The 18,782-nt window shown below is 47.8% G+C and overlaps 1 protein-coding gene across 1 annotated transcript in view; it reads right to left on the minus strand.

The window, feature by feature from the left end:
- The window catches only part of FA2H (fatty acid 2-hydroxylase), a 53,051-nt gene that overhangs the window by 29,256 nt on the left and 5,013 nt on the right, over nucleotides 1-18,782 (minus strand). Inside the window, 2 exon segments of the mRNA XM_066637929.1 lie at nucleotides 11,382-11,414; nucleotides 15,842-15,872. Coding sequence (XP_066494026.1) covers nucleotides 11,382-11,414; nucleotides 15,842-15,872 — 64 coding nt within the window.

Genomic DNA, 18,782 nt, shown 5'->3' on the forward strand with positions numbered 1-18,782 from the left:
GCCTGGGTAAAGTAGGTATGGAGGATAGGCTGTTACCCATGCAGCAAATCCCCCCTCTCCACGTCGCTGAAATGGTCCAATGGAAAGGCAGAGGCCAATACGGTTGGTTCCAGCGGCGTCGCAGGAGTTGCCAGAACGTGACTGTGTTCAGCCATGAACTGCCCCAGGGACTCCGGATTTTGCCTCGAAGTTGACTCCTGAAGCCTTTTCCATAACTGGATGTAGCCACAAGGCAGTGGAGGTTTGGGATCAGAGTTTTACTTCTCGCAGATGAGCTGCCTTCCCAGGCGGACGAGTCCCATCTACCCGGTGGCTGTTTAGTCACCTGAATTAAGTATGGCATGATTAAAGAGGATGCCAAGGAGCGGCCAGGGGTGCCCCAGCATGTTGCCAAGTATCTTAGAGCCCAAGAATCTAGTTAGGAGAGCAGGATCTAAGAAGCAGGTCTTAAGAAACACAATAGATATCCCGCTCCACACTAGTGATGGAAAGGCACTTACTGACCCCAATTGCTTTCCGGTTCCCATACTATTGCTTCTGTTTCCTCCTCCTCAGGCAGAAGTCTTTCCCAGCCCCACCTGGAAATGTGCAATCAGGAACCTGCCCCTCCTGCTCATTAGGGATCACTCATAATTTAGGCCCTGCCTGCAATCAATAGCCTTTCCTCCATCCTGCCTCCTTCTTCCCTGAGTTGCTTGTTTACTAGATCACCAGAGCTGGACTTTTCATCCTGCAAAGTTATGCACAGAAGTTCCCTTTTCCTCTTTTACCCCCAAGTCAAGTTTCTCCTCCTTCTCCAGGGTGGTCAAGAGGAATTTTATTGTTCAGTAAAGCAACACAAAAGAAAAATTCAGCTTGCCTCCGCCTCTCCCACATTCCATCCAGAAACATGTCCGCCTCTCCCACATGCCCTCATTTTATAAACTATTCTGTCAATCCGTTTGGGCACCCAAATGGCCTTTTCAGCAATCATGTCTAACAGAGACTCTTTTACAGTATTTTACAGCTGCCCCCCTTTGCCATTTTGCACACTCCCACTGATTTAACAGCCATGCAGCACAAACCTAAGTAGGACTTAGGCTGGTGCAAGTCCCTTGTGGCAGCCTAGGAGGGTCACCAACATGACATAAAGCACTTTGGGCCTCCTTTAGAGCAAACAGGGGACTTAGATGTGGCTGTGTACAAACATGGCAGGGTTTCTAAAACACGGAGAAGGGGCTGGGACAAGTGTTCACATTGTTCAATTTCTGCATAACGCCCCCTAAATTTCCAAAATCTCTCTACAAAGGCACAAATTAATGAAAGTCCTGTTATTTAGGAACAGTCCAAGGACAGTCATGTTTGACAATCAGCCTGCATTGATGTTGAACCTGGGACTACCAGCTTTCCATGATTGGCCTGGAATCTCCAGGAATCAAATCAATCTCCAGCTGATTGCTGAAAGCAATCCTGGACACTTTATCAGGGCCTCCTTAACCCAATGACATTACATCATGCCAGGTGGGGGAAATGTCTATGAGAATAGCTTTTGGCAGAGATGACAACTCTATTTCAGTCATAGTGCCATAGACTAAGCTAGCAGCGCACAGGTCTGTGCATGCATCTGGCACAGAACAGTTGTGCAAGTGCCTTCCAAGTTCAACAAGTTGGCGACCTTAAGTCTCAAAAGATTATGGTATTGTGCTCTGAAAGTGCCTTCCAAGTTCAAGGTGGCACTGATATATACATGACAAGGCTTAATTCAAGGCTGCACAGCTCAAGTCTGAACAGACTGAATGAAAACAGCAGCTACAAAAAGATACACAGTTGGTATGGGTATATAATACAAATTATCAATACCAAGTTATTGGCCCACCTAGTTCAGTACTGTCTACCCTGACTAGTGGCATCTCTCCAGGGCATGACTTGCGGGCATGTTGTACTGCCACCTTTAGAAATGCTCAGCAACTTCTTAGGTGATCTCCTTGGAATTGGACTGCCCAGGTGCTGCTCACCAGGGAAACACCTTGAGTACACCTCAAGGACCTCCAGAGGGCCAGAGGGGCTCACACTGCCTCTCTGGTCCTCAGAAGGTTTTTTAATGCCTCGAGAGGGCCTTAAAATGTTACTTTCAGTTTTCAGAGAAAACCAGAAGTGATGTTTAAGGTCCTCAGAAGGCATTCTGAAGGTTGGGAAAGCTGTTTGCCTCTGAATGACTTCAGACAAAGAAGCAGTGCACACAGGCAGCTCTCAGGGCAGCACAGTTGGAGGGGTGACCCCAGCCATACCACCTGGGAGCACTTGCACTCACTGACCCCCCCCAGGTATGCCATTGGTAAAGGGACAAGGGGATAATGCCAAGGGTTTTGAGAAGGGAAAAGAAGTCACAACCTCACATATGACAACCTCATCATATAGCACTGCTCCAAGCCACTTAAGGAAAATTTAAATGGTGATTGCCATTGGAAGTCAAACTTTCTCAAGAGAAAGCTTCTAGCTCAGTCTTACTTCAGAGTAAATATACATATGATCACTACGTAGTGTAAAGCACATATTTAAGAGGCCTCGCCAGATGTCACACAGTAATGTATACTACATAAGAACATAAGAACAGCCCCACTGGATCAGGCCATAGGCCCATCTAGTCCAGCTTCCTGTATCCCACAGCGGCCCACCAAATGCCCCAGGAAGCACACCAGATAACAAGAGACCTCATCCTGGTGCCCTCCCCTGCATCTGGCATTCTGATATAACCCATTTCTAAATTCAGAAGGTTGCGCATACACATCATGGCTTGTACCCCATAATGGATTTTTCCTCCAGAAACTTGTCCAATCCCCTTTTAAAGGCGTCTGGGCTAGACGCCAGCACCACATCCTGTGGCAAGGAGTTCCACAGACCGACCACACGCTGAGTAAAGAAATATTTTCTTTTGTCTGTCCAAACCCGTCCAACACTCAATTTTAGTGGATGTCCCCTGGTTCTGGTATTATGTGAGAGTGTAAAGAGCATCTCCCTATCCACTCTGTCGATCCCCTGCATAATTTTGTATGTCTCAATCATGTCCCCCCTCAGGTGTCTCTTTTCTAGGCTGAAGAGGCCCAAACGCCGTAGCCTTTCCTCATAAGGAAGGTGCCCCAGCCCCGTAATCATCTTAGTCGCTCTCTTTTGCACCTTTTCCATTTCCACTATGTCTTTTATGAGATGCGGCGACCAGAACTGGACACAATACTCCAGGTGTGGCCTTACCATCGATTTGTACAACGGCATTATAATACTAGCCGTTTTGTTCTCAATACCCTTCCTAATGATCCCAAGCATAGAATTGGCCTTCTTCACTGCCGCCGCACATTGGGTCGACACTTTCATCGACCTGTCCACCACCACCCCAAGATCTCTCTCCTGATCTGTCACAGACAGCTCAGAACCCAGCAGCCTATATCTAAAGTTTTGATTTTTTGCCCCAATGTGCATGACTTTACACTTACTGACATTGAAGGGCATCTGCCATTTTGCTGCCCATTCTGCCAGTCTGGAGAGATCCTTCTGGAGCTCCTCACAATCACTTCTAGTCTTCACCACTCGGAAAAGTTTTGTGTCGTCTGCAAACTTAGCCACTTCACTAATTCACAAAGAATTCTATAAGGTTTGTGAGGCAAGACATACCCTTACAGAAGCCATGCTGACTCTCCCTCAGCAAGGCCTGTTCGTCTATGTGTTTTGAGATCCTATCTTTGATGAGGCATTCCACCATCTTACCCGGTATGGATGTTAGGCTGACCGGCCTATAGTTTCCCGGGTCATAAGAACATAAGAACATAAGAACAGCCCCACTGGATCAGGCCATAGGCCCATCTAGTCCAGCTTCCTGTATCTCACAGCGGCCCACCAAATGCCCCAGGGAGCACACCAGATAACAAGAGACCTCATCCTGGTGCTCTCCCCTACATCTGGCATTCTGACTTAACCCATTCCTAAAATCAGGAGGTTGCGCATACACATCATGGCTTGTACCCCATAATGGATTTTTCCTCCAGAAACTCGTCCAATCCCCTTTTAAAGGCGTCTAGGCTAGACGCCAGCACCACATCCTGTGGCAAGGAGTTCCACAGACCGACCACGCGCTGAGTAAAGAAATATTTTCTTTTGTCCGTCCTAACCCGCCCAACACTCAATTTTAGTGGATGTCCCCTGGTTCTGGTATTATGTGAGAGTGTAAAGAGCATCTCCCTATCCACTCTGTCCATCCCCTGCATAATTTTGTATGTCTCAATCATGTCCCCCCTCAAGCGTCTCTTTTCTAGGCTGAAGAGGCCCAAACGCCGTAGCCTTTCCTCATAAGGAAGGTGCCCCAGCCCCGTAATCATCTTAGTCGCTCTCTTTTGCACCTTTTCCATTTCCACTATGTCTTTTTTGAGATGCGGCGACCAGAACTGGACACAATACTCCAGGTGTGGCCTTACCATCGATTTGTACAACGGCATTATAATACTAACCGTTTTGTTCTCAATACCCTTCCTAATGATCCCAAGCATAGAATTGGCCTTCTTCACTGCCGCCGCACATTGGGTCGACACTTTCATCGACCTGTCCACCACCACCCCAAGATCTCTCTCCTGATCTGTCACAGACAGCTCAGAACCCATCAGCCTATATCTAAAGTTTTGATTTTTTGCCCCAATGTGCATGACTTTACACTTACTGACATTGAAGCGCATCTGCCATTTTGCTGCCCATTCTGCCAGTCTGGAGAGATCCTTCTGGAGCTCCTCACAATCACTTCTGGTCTTTACCACTCGGAAAAGTTTGGTGTCGTCTGCAAACTTAGCCACTTCACTGCTCAACCCTGTCTCCAGGTCATTTATGAAGAGGTTGAAAAGCACCGGTCCCAGGACAGATCCTTGGGGCACACCGCTTTTCACCTCTCTCCATTGTGAAAATTGCCCATTGACACCCACTCTCTGCTTCCTGGCCTCCAACCAGTTCTCAATCCACGAGAGGACCTGTCCTCTAATTCCCTGACTGTGGAGTTTTTTCAGTAGCCTTTGGTGAGGGACTGTGTCAAACGCCTTCTGAAAGTCCAGATATATAATGTCCACGGGTTCTCCCGCATCCACATGCCTGTTGACCTTTTCAAAGAATTCTATAAGGTTTGTGAGGCAAGACTTACCCTTACAGAAGCCATGCTGACTCTCCCTCAGCAAGGCCTGTTTGTCTATGTGTTTTGAGATCCTATCTTTGATGAGGCATTCCACCATCTTACCCGGTATGGATGTTAGGCTGACCGGCCTATAGTTTCCCGGGTCCCCCCTCTTTCCCTTTTTAAAAATAGGCGTGACATTTGCTATCCTCCAATCTTCTGGCACTGTGGCCGTTTTGAGGGACAAGTTGCATACCTTAGTCAAGAGATCTGCAACTTCATTCTTCAATTCCTTAATAACCCTTGAGTGTATGCCATCAGGGCCCGGTGACTTATTGATCTTTAATTTATCAATGAGGTCTGAAACATCTTCTCTTTTAACCTCTATCTGACTTAACTCCTCGGTCAGGAGGGGCCGTTCGGGCAGCGGTATCTGCCCGAGGTCTTCTGCCGTGAAGACAGATGCAAAGAACTCATTTAATTTCTCTGCCATCTCTAAGTCTCCTTTTATCTCCCCTTTCCCTCCCTCACCATCCAGAGGGCCAACCGCTTCTCTGGCGGGTTTCCTGCTTCTAACATATTTGAAGAAGCTTTTATTATTCCCCTTAATGTTGCTGGTCATGCGTTCCACATAGTCTCGCTTGGCCTCCCATATCACCTTCTTACATTTCTTTTGCCACTACAACTTTCCTAGTTCCCTTGGAAATGAATGCCAAAGGTCTCAAGCAGTTTGTACCTTAAAAGCAAGCACAAAGTTTCACTCATTCACACCTCATCTTTTCTGGCCTCCTTTTCTAGCCCTGGAGGAAGGCTGAGCTGACATTCAAACTTGAAGTGTAAAATTATAGCCTGATGTACACAACAGCTTCCAGGGCTGGGTGTATCATATGCATGCACACACAGAACATAGATTAGACCAGTAGTCCTCAAACTGGTGGGTCGCAACCCACCAATTCGTGTAACACTTCCCCCATCCCTTTAAGGGGAGGGGGAAAGGGAGGGAGGCAGCGACGCAATCCCCAGGATCACGCCACTAAGGGGGGCAAGTGGGAGTGCTTGTGACTTACTTGGCACGGTGTAGGGCTGCATCAGGCTGCAGGAGTTGTGGGGAGTCCTGTGCAGCCCTCCCTGAGGTTTGGAACCTGCAATAGAAGTGGGCTCAAAGCACCTCCTGCAAAAATGGAAGTGCTTTGCACCTGCTTCTATTGCAGGTTCCAAGCCTCGGGGAGCACGGCAGAGGCCCGCACAGGGCTCCCCACACCTCCTGCAGCCTGATACAGCCCTACACCATGCCAAGTAAGTCACAAGCACCCCCCTTAGCGGCATGATCCTAGGGATCACGTCGCTGCCCTAGCCCCTCCTCCACAAGAACTTACTGAGGGAGTAAAGCTCCCTTGAAGTTTGAGAAACCCTGGATTAGACATTTCAACCCCAAAGTCTACTTGGCATGGTAATAAGCCAACATGGCAAGTTACCATGTCTCCAGGTTGGGTTTCATTATTTTGCTATCAAAATGCAAGCACTACAATCCTTACGAAGGGAAAACACACATACACACAGATAATTTCAAAAAGCAGAGTGCTGGTCTCACATTGACTGCATCTGGCCTAAACCAGGATTTCATTGTTTTCATGCTGGGGGGGGCATATCCACGGATTCACTTAGCCACTGATTGGGTACATGGCCCCGCAGTGTGTGCAGGACATCCATTCCCAGCCTCTGCTGAGCTCAGACTGCTACTTCCAGTTTCACAGGAAAACTGGAAGAGACATTTTTAATGCCTTAAGGCAGTGGTTCTCAAACTTTTAGCACCAGGACCCACTTTTTAAAATGAGAATGAGAAGTGACATCATCAAAAAGGAAAATTATTAACAATCCTAGACTGCAGTCCTACCCAGTCCTATCCACACTTACCCAGAAGTTAGTTCCATTTACTGTCATTGTTAAAAGCAGATACATAGTAGCCTGTTAAAAGTACAGATCTGTAACATTTCCCCAAATGTAGTCACATACCATCATAGCATCTAGTCTATTAACCCATTTCTGCTCAGCCCACAGGTGTATATATTTTATCCCTGTTGCAATGTTGGGCAGAAATGGTTTAAAAATAAAATATTGAAATGAATGGAGACCCACCTGAAAGTGGTTCATGACCCAACTAGTGGGTCCCAACCCACAGTTTGAGAAGCACTGCCTTAGGGCATTAAGGTGCTCCCTTAATTTCTGCAATTGCTTAGAAACCACTGAGCTTGAAAATTCACTTCAGAGGCATCAGCTCAAGAGATTTCACCTTCCCAGATAAATAGGCTTTCTGCTCGGGTGCCATGGCATTAAGCAAGAGCCAAGGGCACAGGGTGGGTTGACTCAGCCCTCTGCTTTGGGCTGTGATAGAGTCAGCTGCAGGGCTGAAGACCTCCCAGTAGCTGGGGCAGACTACCACATGCCACCCTCATTTGCACGACACCTTGCTGTGCCAAATGCTGCCTCAGTTCCCCAGAGGTGTACCAGTCTGCCACTCTTCCTCTCACTTGGATTTGAGAAGGAAGAGGGGAACAGAGCAAAAGAGGATGTGTATCCTGCCACTCTCCTCTCCTTCACACTTCCTCTTTTGCTACACCCCCTTTCTTCTAAAATCCAAGGAGGGAAGGCAGGCCCCAAGCCAACCCATGGCTTGAGATGACTTCCTGTCACCCTCATGGATGGGCCAGCTCTGGTCTGCTACATGCAGCAGAAACAGGGACCAAGCCAGAATTTGGCCCAGTTATTGGGAAGGGAAATGGAGCACATAGTCTTGGAGAGAGACAAAGGGCCACATTAAATGTTTGGCTCTGCCTGTCTCTTTATTTTCAGCCTAGCTACAAGTCACTAATGGAAGGACAGGGGAGATCAGGACTGGACTGAGGGTGAACAAAAATGGCATATTTAACCCCTTTCCTTCCATGCCACAGACTCAACAAAAATTGCATCCCTAGCAACTGCCAATCATTCCAGGAGGGAAGCATCCATTTGCACCAGTGAAAACTGTGGGAGGATAACTAAGAAAAGTTTTAAGGGTGGGGCTATTCCGAGAACGGTGTAAGACCTGGGGTGACTCAACCAGTGCATGGGACCCACTATTATGGCTATACATACAGAGACACAGGGGGAGTCCTCAGAACAGCCTTTTGTGCAACATATTTTTGTTGCAACATTTATGAAATTCCTAGATGGGGCAATAAACGATGTGGAAACTTTTTTTACTGTGCAGGTGCAGACTTACTGGAGCATTGCCAGTGCTGCCTGCCAGTGGATGGTCCCTGCAGGACACTTGTGGCCAACATCCACACCTAGAGTGCAGAGCCAAGAACTCAACCAGGCAAGCACCCCCTCCCCCAGACCACCAGGGACATGCCTAGAGATGGGAGGAAAGGAGGGAGCTGCAAAAAGCCATGCGCAACTGATGAGACGGGGTTGCCCGCAGCTGGCAAGGGCCTTTATGGGGCACAGGGGATGGGTGGCATGGGGTGGGGCAGAACAGGAAGGACCAGGGAGAGGGCTATTTAAGACCAGACCGGGGTTGATGATGAGGCTGGCTTGGCCAGTAGGCTGCCTGAGGGCCAGCAGAGAGTAGCGGTCACACTCCAGCAAACCTACCTTGCAGCCCCTGGTAAAACTGGTTGTGTTATACTTCGTTTCGGTTAAAGTTGCAAGCTCCACAATGTTAAGTGAGGACTTCCTCAGCCTGTGCACATGCATTAGATAATTTGTGTGTAAAATAAAACCTTAACACCCCCCCCCCCATGTTAGTCTTAGTTGGATTTTCACACACATAAAGAACCAAATGACTCATTTAATATAGTGGAGAGTCTGCCCAAGACCTCACAGTGTGTGTGGCAGCCTATCAAATGCTGCCCCCTTCTCAGGACCAGTGCCAGGCTAATTTGCGCCAAGGGCAAGGCTAATGGAAATAAAAAAATTTTCATAAGCCTTTATAATTAATTATATTTCACAGCACTGTTGTGGCATTTATCTTAAAATTAAAAATATATATAAATTATCATTTGCATTTTTAATACAGGATAAAAAAACTACTCATATAAAACTGTGCCCCTCTAAAGGCAGTACTGGACCCCTCTGAGGTCTGTGTCCTAGGCAGCTGCCTAGTTAGCCCAATGATAGCACTGGTCCTGCCCCTTATACAGCAGTGCACCAGCTGCCATCACTGCTCTTTCTCCTCCTGCTTCCCAGATTCCAAGAGGAAGTAGAGAGGAGAGGAGGAGAGGAGAGCAGAATGACCATCCAGAGAGTCCAAGACTCTCCTCTCTTCCATGCTTCTTCTTCCTTATCACATCAGGAGACCAGGAGGAAGAGGAATACTGAAGGTGGATAGACTGAGGCAACTTCCTCCGTCAGCCCCAATGTAGTTTGACTTAAAGAAGCAAGATCTTCTAGCTCATTTCATCCCAAAGTCTTGGAGCCATTTTTAAATTAATGTATAAAAATGGAAAAATAGGATTTTAAAAATCCCTAATAATATAAAAGGTATATTAGAGTGCTAGCCCATGCATGCTTATTCAGAATTAAGTCCCACTGTGTCCAGAAGGACTTTGCATAGGACTGTGGCTTCACTACAACATGAGCAACATATTGGCTCTCAGGCAGCCTGTTCAGATCTCTCCTCAAATCCCAACATCCCTTTCTGCTTTAAGCACTCTACAGCCATACGCAGCCTCTCTCTCTACCCTTCTTTTTCACCTTCACAGTGCTTTTGCGTGTATTATCTATGGGTCAATCTTGGAAACATCTGCGACAGCCGTGACTGTTTATTCACACATGTGCTGCCTTGTTCACGTACAAAGGTTAGCAGGCATGCTTCTGAGTTTTATATCCAGAGGGATCAGAACTGGCACTTTCAAGGAGCCAAATAAGATGATTGCTCAGGCAACAGATTGGCAAAGAGCAACTGGTGCCTACTTCCACCTGCCTGCCTCTGCCACTTCTCCTGCTTTCTAGGTCTGATATGGAAGAGGACACTGGAGCAGAACACAAAGTGTGTAGGAGAGAAGAATGATGAGGTAGGGTGCCTGTGACTTTCTAGCTCAGAACAATCTTCTCTCCTCCAACTTCCTCTTCCTCTCTGTTCCTCTTTACTAGTTTGAATCAAAGGAATAAGGTGAGGAAGAGCAGCAACAGTGGCTGGTGCACCATCCATTACAGGGGGCACATTTGGCATGCCCTCTCAGGCGCCAAGAAAATATGGGCCAGCTGTGGGAGGAGAGCATACAGTTGTTTAAGTTGGACCTAAGAAAAAAGTGTATTCTCTCAGAGCTCAATGGGGTCCCATTCTTCACAAAAACATGCTTGCGCCAGTGACACCTACCCCTCACATCTACTGGGCTGAAGGCGGAGGATAGGTCTCCTTCATGACGCTGCAAAGGTGACACAAAGAGAACCCCATTCATTGCTGCTGCTGCTGCTGCTCCTACCTCATCACCTAGCAAATGCCCCTGTGACTTACTGGGCAGTGGGGGGGGGGTGCGGGAGAGCAGCACAGCAGCCAACCATTCTTTTTCTTCCAGCCACCGTTTAAACATTCCCAGGTGCCCTGACATCCGGCTCAGCAAGGGGCCAATTGAAAAATTGGTCTAGGGACATATGTTAACGTGTAGGCCAGGCGTGTCAAATATAAGGCCCGGGGGGCCGGATGCAGCCTGTGAAAGCTTTTTATCTGGCCCTTAGGCTCTCAGTTGCTGAGCAGTGCTGAGGTGTTACTGCTAAAAGCGGAGCCCACATGAAAATGGGGCTCTCTCATATCTTGAAAGATTATCAAGATTTGTGTATTTTCTCTTCTGTCATTTGCAACTAATGTGTTCCTAAGTGAGAAAAAGTGGTGCATATTTTTGGTTATGACCAGTTTAATGACATTACTTTTTGCCTAATGACATCACTTCTGGCCCTCAGAAGGCATCATGAATGCTATTCGGCCCTCTGTATGAAACGAGTTTGACACCCCTGATCTAGGCTAAAATCATATGCAAGTTGATCTGGGAGCAAGTCCTACTGAATGCAGGAGGACTTGCTTCTAAATAAACATGCCTAGGCTTTTGCTTTCATATACCAATGCTATTTATCTGTGATATTTCTTAATCTGAATGTTCAACGTTTTAATGTTCATTTGTTTTAAGCACTGCAACCCATTCCAAGACGTTGGGATATGAGCCGTTCAACCAAGAACTGTCTTTCTGGAAAGCCAAGAACAATGGCTCTACCCAACCACACGTACACATCCTTTCTTTCTGTGTAGCAAGTAAACACTCTTGTTAATGAAGTTACAAAACAGTACAAGGTGTGGAGGAAGGTTCCACTTTTAGATCCTAGGAAGATAACTGCAAGAAGTCTGCAGCAACCCACTTATTAATGAAGAAAGTCACAGAAGATGACAAGCAAATACGGCAAGTCTGAACAACAATTCATTTCGTGCGCGGAGCTGCAACGGCTATTTAAAGATAGTTGACCGCCTGATGGATTGATGAGGCTGCTGCCTCCTATCTCAAAAAGAAATGTATGGTCAGAATGCTGTCGAGCAGGCATGGTCAGAAGAGTCATGTACTAGGAAGGGCGCACCGATGAGCCACACTTTGCAACCTCCACCATCCTCAGTCCGGTTTCAGTCCTCTGAGTCTACACTCACCGGAAACAGCACAGACAATGGAGCCAGCCTAACCTGGGAGTAGGCAAGATTTCCAATTCTCTCTGGAAAGTCTTGCACCTGCGAGGATCAGCTGGCATTCCAGACTGGATCCAGATCTCAAGGCCATGTGGTTGCCCACGCACTTCAGTGTGTTATCAAGGGTGTGACAACAAAATTTTGTCCACCCTTTTGGCTCATAAGGGAAAGGGGGGAAAAACATTTTTCAAATTATACACATCGAGGCGTCCTGCCCCCCCCCCCTGGAATTCTGAAGCACATTTATAAAACAGAGCTCCAGTGAGTGATGGAAAAGACTGGCTGAAGATGTCCAGACATCCTCTGTGTGCTAATCACTACCTCCACTGCTTCTCCTCCCATTCCCTGGATTCTGGAAAGGAAGAAGGCAACAGAAGAGGAAATGTGGAACAGAGGAGAATGAAGGGCCTGAGCATCTGATGCTGCCACACACCACGCTAGCCTCTTAAGCACACTGGACACTCCAACCCACCACTCTACTCTCTTCTACATTTCTTCTCCTACTCCATTCCTTCCTTCCTTTCAGAATCCAGGAAGTGGGAAGAGAAGTGGGTGGGAACATGGAGGCAGGTGCTAATCTGTTGGCCTCACAAACAGGCCAGCCCTGTTTGCAGATGAGCTTGGGGAACAAAATCCTTTTGTTTGTTCATTTGGCATGGACTTATTACATCTGCCTGTTGAAAATCCTCAAAATTCATAACTTCACCCCAATCCACATAAGGTGCTATTCCAGGGAAAAAACCATAAGAACATAGAAAGGGTTCTGGTGATCAGGCCAGGGGTCCATCTGATCCAGTTTCCTATATCTCACAATGGCCCAACATATGCCTTTGGGACAGGCTGACCAGAAGTCATAGTTGCAAAAGAAGACAAGGCAGCCCCCCATTTCCCCCCCCCAATACAAAAACCTTTATCAGGCATTAACAAACAAACCAAACAAACAAAAAGACAAACACACAAGCATCCAGGGAAAAGGCAATATAAACATATATCTTCTCAGCAAGATCCGTTAGAACTAGACAGTGGTCCAAGGCAGATTTGCCAGCTCTAAAACTCTCTTGCTCAGCTCCCAGAATGTTGCACTTCTCTATCCAAAATGTTAATCTGTTTAAAAGATAGAGTGCATACAGCTTTTAGCAGGGCTTCTCAAACTAGGCTTCCCAACACCCCAGCCTGAGAGCCCTGGCCTCTTTCCCCTTAAGGGGCAAGGGCAGGGGGGGGCAGGGATGTGCACTTACCAGTCCCTGCTGCAGCCTCCTAGTGGCACAGGGACTGCACAACCCTCCGCAGGGCTCCCCAGCCTTCTAAAAGTGAAAGCGGATCAATTGAATACAACTTCTGGTTTTGTGGAGGCGGAGCACAATCTTTCCACTTTCACTTTCTGGAGGCTGGGAAGCCCTGCAGACAGTCGCAAAGGGCTCCCGCACCCCCCCACAAGGGCTCCCCGCACCCCCCCCCCACAAGGGCTCCCCTTTCCCCGCAACCCCCAGGAGGTTGCAGCAGGGACTGGTAAGCGATGAGATCTTGGGGATCGCGATGCTGCCTCCTCACCACCCCCACAGAGCCTTATTGCAGCTCAAACTCTCCCAGAGAGTTTGAGAACCACTGGTTTACAGGGACAGAAAGAAGGTTAATAAGCCTGTAATCTGAGGTCAAATCCCTCTCTTTTTTGAAGATAGGTATTAATGTTGATTTTAACCAGGATCTGGGCAAAATCCCAGTTCTATCTACTCAGGTAAATAGGTCATCGAGGATGGGAGCCCACCATAGGAGCACAGACTTGATTATACCAGAGGGAATTTCATCTGGGCCATCAGCTTTACCGGTCTTAATCTGACCAGTGAGTGCCACCACTACATCAACTGAAACTGGTGGACACAGGGGTGCTTCAGCTAAAACAGTATAGTCAAGGTTGGGCTCCCAAATACAATCATCAAAAAAACAGGGTCTTAAAATGTGCTACCCAAGTTGGAATGGAAATCATAGGCTCCAAACTCGGTGATGACAAATGGCCTGAAATTATTCTCCAAAACATTTTTGAATTATTGGAGATGGTAGCCTTTGCGAGCAGGCACCACCTGTACTGGCTAGCTGACTGAGGGCAGAATTAAATGGCATCAGCCAAGTGCTGCCCTGTGAAAAAATAACTGGGGGAGTATGAAGGTCCCTTTTTAATGCTCTAGAGCTGGAGTCTCCAAACCCTGGCCCAAGGGCCAGATGCAGCCCGCAACAAGCCTCTGGCCTGCTCAACCAAATGTGACCAGAGCTGTGCTCCAGTTGAGTCTGGAGGGTGTCCTGAGGGCTGAGAAGGCCAGGCGCCTCCCCTAAGAATGCCTTCTAAAGGCCTAAAACATCACTTTCTGGTTTTTCTGAGGCACACTGCTTCTCACTTCTCTCCATTGAGAAAACTGCCCATGCTACCAATTGACCGTGCAACAATATGTATGCCTGTACAGAAGTAAGCCCCACCAAATTCAATGGTACTTGCTCCTGGGTGAGTATGTATAGGATTGCATCTTAAATGCGCAGGACATTTCCACCGATAACAGTATTCTGTTGGCAGCTCTGATCTTTGGTTGACAAATGAAAGGGAGGGGGAAAGACAGAGGAAAATGGGACAACCCTATTCACTATGGTTTAGAAATTTGGGACTTCACCTTGTGTGGAATTTGAAAACAGGGCGAGTACAACCCATTTAATCATATGGATAAACTGACACCACCAGCCAAGACAGTGGATAATGAGAGTCCCATGTCCAGCAGCTCTCGCTGTCTCCTTAGCAGATGCTGGAAGCAAAAGAGGCAATGTCTCACTCTCGTGTTTGAAACTTGCTTAAACATGAAACCTTTGAAACACAAAGCAAACTGGTGTGGTGAGCTTCTTCAGGGGCTCTGCAGGGTTCCCAGAAGATTTCTTCCCCAGCTCTACTGGGGACTGTGGGAACTCCTTGCCACAGGATGTGGTGATGGCACCTGGCCTAGACACCTTTAAAAGGGGTTTGGACGGCTTTCAGGAGGAAAAGTCCATGACAGGTCACAAGCCATGATGGATACGTGCAACCTCCTGATTTTAGAAGTAGGCTAACTCAGAACGCCAGGTGCAAGGAAGTGGCCACAGGATGCAGGTCTCTTGTTGTCTTGTGTGCTCCCTGAGGCATCTGGTGGGCTGCTATGAGATTCAGGTAGCTGAACTACAGGGACATTTGGCCTGATCCAGCGGGGCTCTTCTAATGTTCTTATGAATGAACCTGGACACGGCCACCTGCATGCAAGGCAGCTATTCCCCAAAGAGCAACTGGACAGTTATAATTCTGCTGCAGGAAAGAAGCAGGGCGGAATAAGCAAGAAGCCCAGCAGGGATGCTGACCCCTCTTCCCACACGGGCTGCACTGTGCCCCAGCGTGTCTTTGCACCCAAGTCACCAGGAAATATTGTCGGGTCAGGATTTGACAAGGGCAAAATGCGGAGATGTTGACGACGGAGCAAACATAAGGGGCTTGGCAAGCAAGCGGCTCAGACAAGCAGTTCCTGTGGTGCCAGGCTGTGTTTGTTCTGCCCCCGTGCAGGCTCTCCTGTTTTGCTTTGCACTCACACACATCCCCCTCCCCAGTGGCATTTCAAGGGAGAAAGCACAACAACCCGTTTGTCTGGCTTGGCTCATTCCCCAAACTGGCTGGACTCGTTCTGCCAGCTTGGTGATAAGGGAACCCAAGGGGCATGGATGGAGAAGCAGAGAAAGAGCAGGGGTCATTGGGAGCCAGGAGCCGACAAACGGGACAGGAGGGCAAAGGAGTTGCAATGTAATGACTCTGCCACCTTCCCCCCCCCCCACATACACACACAAGTGGAGCCTGTACAAAGGACATTGAGGGGCCCTTCCCTCAGACTGACAAGGATCAGCAGGCAGCCCCAGCCATTCTGTGCTCTCTTGATCACAACCCAAGACCTCCCGACACCTGAGGCAGGGTGCCAAATGCTGCCTCCCTCACCCAAGGATCCACTCCTCAATGCTCTAGCTCAGCCCTTTCCTCCTCATTTCCTCTCTTTTCTAGGCCAAAGGAAAGAGGAGGAGGAACAGTGGAGACAAGTAGGTAGGCAGAGATGTGTGTCCACCTGCTGCTGCCTGAGGCAGCTGTTCCAGTTGGCCTCATGGGTGGGCCAGCCCTGCAGCGAGGTAGCCTGAGACAGTAATTGTCCCAAGGTCACCTGCTCCAAGGCTGAGAAGAGATTTGAATCCAGGCCTTCTTTTTCCAAGCCCAGTGTTCTATCCCTGACCTCAGGTAGGTATTCTACAGCACACAGCTCAGCAAACTGGCTGAGCGGTCTGGCACTCCCTAAGGATATTAGCGCAAGGAGGAATGTGGTTTGGGGTTGTCCTGCATTCCTGGGAGGGCCAGTCTGCCCACGAGGCTAAGTGAGGGGACAGTGAGCACCACCCTTCATCAGCTTCTCCTACTATCTGGATTCAAAAAGAAAGAGTGGGATTCTGTGATGAGGAAGCAAGGAGGAAGAAAGCAGCCAGCACAGAGATGGGAGAGCTGGAGGTGCAGCTCCAGCTGCCTGCACTGAGCAGGGTTTGGACTAGATAACCTCCAAGATCCCTTCCAGCTCTTCTATCTGATGAGTGTAAGTGAAGGAACAGTGGGGGCAATGACAGCTGGCATACTGCTGAGCAAGGGAGGCGGCCTCCAGAAGCTTTTGGACCAGCCCTGATTTCTGGGGTATTCTCTGCCATTCTAGGGCTTCACAACTCAGTTTGTGTGAAAGGGGCACCGTGCTTCCTTACAAACAAGAGGCTGTCTCATTCTGGTGCTTTGCCTGCAAGGCTCCCACAAGCAGACCGCAAGGTGATCAAACAGTTTGCATGACTATCTCAGTACGAATCCTACCTCAGTAGAAGCACACCCTCGCCCGGGTAGGTGCCGCTCATATCGTCACCAAGCAAATGGGCTCCAGAGACCAAATACAATGGGGAAAGCCCAGCATTCCATCACGAGCGACACGAGCACACGCCTTCAGGAAGACCTTTGGTCATAATTCCAACACTGCTCAAACTCATTCTAAGAGCTGGGACACACAGTGTGAAAAACCATCTGCTGTAGTGTAGCCCGGTTCCAGCGTTCAGTTTAATCAAGGTTAGCAGTCAGATGGGGATACCATTTGGATCAGTTTGGACCATTTGGGCAGGAGGTCTGGTCTAGAGGGTAGAGCCTCCATTTGCCTGAAGATAACATTCAAAGGTCGCCAGTTCGAAGCCACCGGCACCTTGCGACCTTGAAGCAGCTGACAAGCTGAGCCTAGCTATTCCATCTGCTCTCAGCATGGGAGGATGGAGGCCAGAATGTGCGGCCAGATCAAGACAGAAACAGATCAAGACAAGAAACAAAAGGTTTCTTGAAAGATAGAACCTTTCAAATTGTAAAAATCCCTACGGGGATTTAAATTGCCTGCCCATGTAAACCGCCTTGAATAAAGTCCAAGGAGAAATTGGAGGACATAGAAAGGCGGTATAAATACCTGTATTGTATTGTATCACTTGTTTTAAGAGTTAAAGCATGCCTTCTGAGAGGAGGGCTGCAGCAGGAAAACAGAAGCAAAGGGGTCGATACCCTCTGCCTTGACACTGCAGTCCCAGTCTAAACTTCAGAAGACTGTTCATATAATGTATATCTGCCCCCCATCACACTGAATGCAATACTATTAAAAGAAAGGGCCAGTGAAAGTGGAAGAAGTGGCCCAGCACTTCCAAGGAGTTCAAAAAGCAGAACAAATCTTTCCACTGCACCTTCTACCTGAAGGACTAACTGCTTTCATATCAGCCTATCGGCCCCTAAAATCCAAGTTGCAGATCCTGTTCTCTGAACTGTATGAGACAGAGATCCAGCTGGCAGGCACAAGAGGTGGGACCTTTCTAGTGGTGGCCCCACTGATTACAGTGGCCCCACTGATTAGAGGTGGCCCCTCTGCCTTTCCAGAGAGACCCATTCAGCTCTCACTCACACTCATGGTTTTTAGGAAGGAGCTAAATGTATTTTAACTGGCATGGCCTTCCATACTCTGTCATGGTTGATCGACTTAAATGTTACTTTGTTTACATAGATTATTTGTTTTGATTTTTATCCTCAACCAGTTTTTATAACCTGTTTCCATCACTTGGAAAAGTGGCTAAAAATTGAGTGAATTGGAAACAAGGAATAAATAAATGCAATATTCATGCAGATTATGTTGTGCTACATACGCAAAGATGTCCTCAATGACAACCCCAAATACCATACCACGCATCTAGATGTTCTCATCAATGGAGCTAAGAAATCAATGCTAACAGAGATGGGGGCAGGTCAGCCCACTGGAAGCCTGTTGGTCAAGACTCCCAAAAATCTCAAGACCTAAGCATACCAACCTAAGACAAAAATGCGATGGAGGCACAAGGAGCTCTGGAAAATGTAGTTCTCCAGGGTGTGCGAACCATAATATAGACTTTGCGGAGAACAGTGTTTTCCAAGCTTCCAGGGATTCTGCCATTGCAGTCAGCCACAGAGACAAGCCAATTCCAAACACTGCCAAGCAGAGTTCACCCATTGCAAACCATGATCTACTTGTTTTGGACTGGAGTAAAAGACTTGCTGGTCTTACCACCCACCTTCTGCATATTTGTGTATTGAAAAAAACTCTTATCCCATTATTTCATCCGAAAAGAATGCTCAGAACATAAACACTGCAACATGCAACCAAAGAAATAAGATATAATTCTAACTATGGCAAAACCACAACAACCAGACAGTCAGCAATATTTTTTGGAAATGAGAGCACTATTAATTGAATGCCTACCAAAATAATCAAGTCTTCCATATATGCCAAAACACTGGTAGACCAGGAGCTGAACAAACTTCCTGGAGCCGGGAGATCCACATCCAACAGGCAACCACAGAAAAGTCCTTCTCACATGCACAGAGGCCCT

Source organism: Tiliqua scincoides, chromosome 9 (assembly GCF_035046505.1).
Source record: "Tiliqua scincoides isolate rTilSci1 chromosome 9, rTilSci1.hap2, whole genome shotgun sequence".
In the NCBI taxonomy this organism is placed as follows: domain Eukaryota; kingdom Metazoa; phylum Chordata; class Lepidosauria; order Squamata; family Scincidae; genus Tiliqua; species Tiliqua scincoides.